At 45.4% G+C, this 6,410-nt stretch overlaps 1 protein-coding gene across 1 annotated transcript; it reads right to left on the reverse strand.

Annotated features, from left to right (window-relative positions):
* Positions 1–584: 584 nt before the first annotated feature.
* On the reverse strand, positions 585–6,342 carry LOC130403531 (hyaluronan and proteoglycan link protein 3-like). The gene is made up of 6 exons (XM_056607926.1): positions 6,114–6,342; positions 5,279–5,465; positions 4,889–5,108; positions 4,227–4,372; positions 2,706–3,008; positions 585–1,782 (listed from the first exon to the last, which is right to left on the reverse strand). Exons 2-6 carry the CDS (start codon positions 5,400–5,402, stop codon positions 1,493–1,495), a joined length of 1,083 nt encoding a protein of 360 aa, XP_056463901.1. The 5' UTR covers positions 5,403–5,465; positions 6,114–6,342; the 3' UTR covers positions 585–1,492.
* Positions 6,343–6,410: the final 68 nt, after the last annotated feature.

A 6,410-nucleotide genomic window follows, 5' to 3' on the forward strand; every position in this document is an offset into this window, starting at 1 on the left:
ATCACTTAGGCTGCACTTTACTCTTCCCTCCATAACCTCGGCGATGGTTAGAAGGATGCATCTATTTGTGGCAGGATTGATTGCATAGTTCTTGCCCGAGGATAAAGGTGTTTATCTTACCACGTCACCTATTTTTTTTTCAACATTAGAAGATGTTCTTTTTTCCACGTCAGCATTGTTGAATCACTTTCCACTCAACCCCCGTGTTACTTTCTGAGTACAGTTTATTTAATTTTTTCACAAATGCTTCATTAAGCATACCCTGGACGCTGCATTGGGTCATTACCCCATGACTGCTCCGGGAGGAAAATGTTTTCTCTTAATCACTGCACGATGAGATCAACGAAGTGATTGTACAAGCACACACACACACACACACACACACACACACACACACACACACACACACACACACACACACACACACACACACACACACACACACACACACACACACACACACACACACACACACACACACACACACACACACACACACACACACACACACCAGTTAACATATGTTTTTTTTCCAGTGCCTTTCACATAAAGAAAGAAAAACGTAGTTAACATTTGTTGTCAAGGTATTCTCTTATAACATTTAGTTGTTCTTTATTGCTGTGTATGAGCAGCCGACAGAGCATTCCAACATATGTGCAGCATGTGTGTCAAATGTTGCATGTGACATTAAGTGTCGCATTGCTGCAGTGTTAAATTACATACTTTGGTTTTGTTTCTTGTTTTCATAATTTTAGCATAACTTCTACCATTGCTTTAGTGCAACAAAGTACAATAAATGCAGTATAGTGAGATGACTGTAATGCCATCATCTATTCACCCAGACTCATATTCAGTCTACGATCCAGACAGAAAAGTCAAGCAGGACAGAATGTGCAAAGATTGCTGTCATTGGGAAACTAAATGGAACTATACTGCCACCTTCTGGCTGAAAAGCATAAAAAAACAATATATTTGTTTGTGCCCTGTTGGTAAATAATTCCAATTCTTTATCGGAATAAAATCCATCCAACAATAGATGGATTATTATGAGTTGGAGTACATTGGAGTAAAGGCTGAAAAACAAGGTAAAAATAACAGTAACATACATTTCCTTATGTAAAACTTTCTCTGAATTAAAAAAAAACCTCATTGGGCCGATGATGCTGTGTTCATTAATGTACTGTCACACAAACAGTATACTGTGAATGTATAAGGATTACAGGTTTTCTGATATGCTTGACTCTATCTGAGGTATCCTCCTCAATGCCTGATTTTCTCCTTATTGCACCGTGGGTCAGAGACAAACACAATTTCGATTCCTCTGTTTGTCTGGCACATATTTTGGAATTGACAATAAAGCTGACTTTGACTTTGAATTTTATGTTCTGGCAGGAGATTCTCGTCTATTCTCGATATCAATAGGTGGGAGTGCACTGTGAATCCGCTGTGACGTATCCGCCACCGGAGTGGAGTGCTTCTTTCAACGTTGTGTTTAATCGGCAGCAGACTTGAAGCAGTAAACGCCGTGCTTGTGTTGCGGTGGGGGAAATCCGAAGCTTCTCACTCCGGGCTCAGAGGAACCGCAGTTGTACCGGGGCGTTATTATGGGATAGCGGAGGCTGCCATCCGACAGCCAGCCGGCGTCGCAGCGGTCCAGCCCGGTGAACTTCCAGGCGGCGTAGAGCTGGCCCACCGTGGCGATCTGGGCCCCGTCCTCATTGCACGCCTCCTGGGCCGCGGTCAGGTTCAGCTTGTCTGGGTGCGTGAGGTAGTACACGTCCCCTGAGGAACCACAAGGCGCACGATTAGATTAGACACACACACACACACACACACACACACACACACACACACACACACACACACACACACACACACACACACACACACACGCACACACACACACACACACACACACACACACAGGGCCGTAGGACTGCGGGGACAAAGGGGACAGTTGTGGGGGGGCCCAAGGCAGAGGGGGGGCCCATGACCAAAAATATATTTTCACCTCTCGGCCAGTCCCCCCCCCCCCCGTCAACAATCTGGCGCAGGGGGGCCCATCAGTAGCTACAGTATAGGGGCCCAGGATTTGGTGCTACGGCCCTGCATGCACACACACACACACACACACACACACACACACACACACACACACACACACACACACACACACACACACACACACACACACACACACACACACACACACACACACACACACACACACACACACACACAGGAGTCCTTTTGTTGTCCGGTACTCCGGCACACCACATGACCGGAACATCCAAGAACATATTGGCGGGAATTCAGGGTGTCTTAGCTGGTTGTTCTTTGGATCAGCACAAAAAGACTGTAACAGTGGCGGAATACAGTCGCGTGTCCATCACTGTTAAAGTCTCTGTGCAACGTCAAACTGTGTTCCCTAGAAGAACCATGTGCACCCATTGCTTCTGTGAGCATGCTTGGTTCATATTGCTTCTTGTTTCTTCCCATTATCATGCACTATTAAACCAAGTACTTAGAAGCAACAAAGGGTCTTACAACAAATGTTTTGTCATCACAGATACTTTGATTGCCCTTCACAGCAAAAATTTAGAAGTGACTTGAGACCCTGGAAGTGACTTGAGCGCCTGGAAGTGACTTGGGCCCCTGGAAGTGACTTGAGCCCCTGGAAGTGACGTGATCCCAAACCATCTCACCGCGGAGGGAGGAGGAGAAGCAGAAGACGTCGTAGTGGTGTTTGTGGAGGTGCCGCCGGCCGTAGTTGCGGACCCCCGGGGCCAGGCGCTGGCCTCCGCAGGGCACCCTGGGCCGGGTGATGGGGTACTGGACCGTCCCGTCCGCCAGCCAGCCCGCGTTGCACCAGCTGAGCCCGTCCTTCCAGGACTGGAGGAGCTGGTCGAAGGTGGCCAGGGTGGAGTCCTGCTCCTCACAGACCTGGCGGGCCCCCTGGTAGTTGAGTTGGTAGCGTCCGCGAGGCGGCTGATAGGGGAACACCACACCTGGGAGGGACAGAACGTGTGGTTATCACGGGGGACATTGGATACTGTAACGCTGGACTCGTACACCATCGCATAATAACGGGAGTCAACTAACTGAGATACATTTTAAATCAACAAGGTCATTTATTGAAATAGTACAAAATAAGGTCAAACAAACATCTAGGGGTAATAATGTTTAAATGCAGGGATATGGAATTTTAGATGTTAGAGACTACGTGAGACTCATGTATCACATATAGTGTGAGACTTTCCTGTTTGTCTATGCTTTATATCTCACATGTGTGTCTACATGTTTGTCTATTGATGCTATATGTCTTATATGTATGTAAATGTCCTCTGTTCCTTAAATTAGCTGACCAGGGATGCAAAAATAATTTCAGCACAAACTGACAAATAGAGTTGTATCGTATCCCATCGTATCGTATATAGAATCAATCAGGTGTAGTCAAATCAGTCATTAGGATACTGATACCTAGCCCTGCCCTTGTAGTAACAGCTATGACCAAAAGGGGTGCAGGGGTTTGTCACAATACGTTTTATACAATAATTACAGCTGTCCGATTTTAAACACTATAATCACTACTAAGACAAATGTATCTGATGAAAACACCATGAGTGGTAATGATCATCATCAGGGTCCATACTGACAATGTCTCTGAGACTGAAGCGGTTTCTAGAATTGTAAACTGATGAGTGTGATTTGGTTCATATGCTGCTGGGGGCAGAGGGGGGCGCTGTTGTGCCAGAAACTCGTAATACCCACAGACTGTGGTGTTACACAGGCTTATCTAATGTAAAACATTGATTTAATGGTCAAAATAAGTATTCTAAACGTAGCTCCCATATGTATTACTGTGCAACTCGGCGTGAGTATTCTTTTTTTGTATTTGTTCTCAAAGTTCTGTATCATTGGCACGAATTTGTTAACGTTGAGATGAGTGCACTGCCTTTGAAGGATGAAAGAAACATTGAGGGCCACTCAGACCAGAAGATGTATCCATTGTTCAAGCTGCTGACGCAGTCTAGTGGTAAGGGAAAGAAGTTGTTGATCCTTCCATCCTCTAAGATGGCCGTTGTAGAAAACACAACTAACTGTATACCATCCACCACCTGGGAATAGCAAGCTTCAATGGCCGTTGCTGAGGGACATTACATTCAGTGTGTAGGCCTACTAGTAGTTTGAGCCCAGGAGTGTGAACGCCCCAGGGCTGGCCCCACCTCTCAGCTCCACATCCACTGCAGCGCTCCTGTCCTCCAGTCCGTCCACCACCTCGCAGCGGTAGCGGCCCGACTCGTTCAGGTGGAGCCCGCCGATCACCAGGGTGGCGTCCCCCGGGAAGTCCTGTCTGAGGTGGACCCTGCCCCTGGGGGACGGACAGAGGGACGGAACCATTGCTCAGACATAAAGGTAGAGTGTAGTGTTGTTTAACGGCGACATATTATACCGCCAGAGTGTGATTACCAATGCAAGCCGTTTTTGAAAATCTGCCTCATCTGACATCACAAGTGGGCGTGCCCACCTAGATGTATGACCAATAGTTGAGTAACGTTTTCTACAGTCCACTTGGTGGACGGATCTATCCAGCAAAAATCTAGGAGGACACACCCACTTGTGATGTCAGAAGAGGCAGATTATCAAAACGGCTTGTAACGGCTAATCACACTCACACCTGGTGGTAATAGTTTTTTTTCCCCAGGGCCCGTCGCACATGTTCAACAGATCGAAAAGCAACGGTAAACTTTTCCCTGCATTCTGTTATCACAAATTTGGAACTTTTTTGTTATCGTCTTTCCGGGATTGAGGAAGTTGAAATCCCAATTTACATACAACCAACAATAGAGAACCCCTCTCCAATAGAGAACATAAATCAACGAATAACCTGAAGCGTCCGAAGCTCCGGCTGCGCGGCCCGATGGCCACCAACACGTCCTCCTCCTCCCGGCCCCCGCCGGCGGGGAGCCAGGACCACTTCACCCGGACCCTCCGTGGGCCGCGGAGCTCAGGGTCATACCAGAACCTGCACGGCAGGGTGGCATTTCCCCCGCGCACGGGAAGCACAGCCTGCTGACTGGTGACCACGTACAGCTTCACACTACTGACTATTGGAACAAAGGAGGCAAAATGTACGACGTCGGGTTGCAGACAAAGTGTTTAAAAAACGACCTGTGTCGTTTGATTTTGAACTATGAACTAATATGGATACTTGTGCATTTGGAGATTTGTGCTTGCAACCATCGCTTGGTTTGTTATTGCAGGAATGAGTGCAAACCTTCTCCATGGCCATTTCCATTAAGGAAGTCTTGGTAGAAGTAGTCACTGGGACCAGATTCAGCCAAGCATGAGAGAAATAGATGTCCGATGATCAGCTGGAGACCAGTGTAATGCCCATGCATTCTGAAGGCTTTGGAATTATTCTCAAAAGTGTTTCCTTGGGTGCCCTGGTCCAATCCTTGGCTCTGTTGCAAAAATAAGGTTATTTTTCCAAATAATAAAAAAGGAGCAACAGAGACCATCGTCGACTTTGGTCAATATATAGATTTATAAAGCGTGACACAATACACTATTATATTGTGACTCAATTAGCATTCATCGTGTAGTGCCACCAAAAGTACCAGCAGATGGCAGCGTTATATTACTGTGCATTGCACTGACTTTTGGTCCATTCTAGGTGATTTAGTGGTTTTCAAGCATTTTAATATTTATTTTTCAGATTGTGTTTTCAAAAACTGTAAAGAAAAATATATGTTTATGAACAAATTAACTGTCAACGTTCGGAAATGCCAAACTGTTTTAACTTCCCCCACTCTTTTTTCTGATCACAGGTCCGCACTTCTACCTGATCTGAGATCCTGTTTCAGGTTGTTAGTTTTTAATGTATGATGATCTTTGCCTTTTGCATTTTTTCACTAGATAGGGCCTATCGTATGTTTAGAAAAGCTTGCTAGAACACGTTAATCTAAACAACCTAAGAAGGAATCGCTATACTATATATGAAGTATGAAGGTTATTTTAAATCAAATGTTCTAAATCAACGACAATTGAGGGACCTAGGGAAAATAACATGCACATGCACACAACAATGGCTGTTATTTAAAATGTCTTACCGCTATTATCGATCCAACTGTTTCGAATAATTTATGAAGGCTTCAGGTAATGGTTGAACGGAAAAGAAATTACGCAAAGGACGAAGCCAAGGAGATGTAGGACTACACGCCAGAAATCAGCAGAACAAACTGACAAGCCGAAAGCCTCGCAAGTCAAGAGATGACGCAAGGGTAGGGGTAAGTAATTATCTCCCTTGGTGAGGTAAACACATTGGAAAACACGTGTTAAGAAAATATAAATATAAAGTATATAATATTTAGTAAATATAAATCCAAATGTTGGTGAGGAAAGAAACT

This window comes from Gadus chalcogrammus, chromosome 14 (assembly GCF_026213295.1).
Source record: "Gadus chalcogrammus isolate NIFS_2021 chromosome 14, NIFS_Gcha_1.0, whole genome shotgun sequence".
In the NCBI taxonomy this organism is placed as follows: Eukaryota; Metazoa; Chordata; class Actinopteri; order Gadiformes; family Gadidae; genus Gadus; species Gadus chalcogrammus.

Coding starts and splice junctions, on each gene's coding strand:
- LOC130403531 (XM_056607926.1), bottom strand. CDS start 5,402: ATGCATGGGCATTACACTGGTCTCCAGCTGATCATCGGACATCTATTT. Junction 4,373..4,888: donor CGGAGCTTCGGACGCTTCAG/GTTATTCGTTGA, acceptor TCCGTCCCCCAG/GGGCAGGGTCCACCTCAGAC. Junction 3,009..4,226: donor AGTGGATGTGGAGCTGAGAG/GTGGGGCCAGCC, acceptor TGTCCCTCCCAG/GTGTGGTGTTCCCCTATCAG.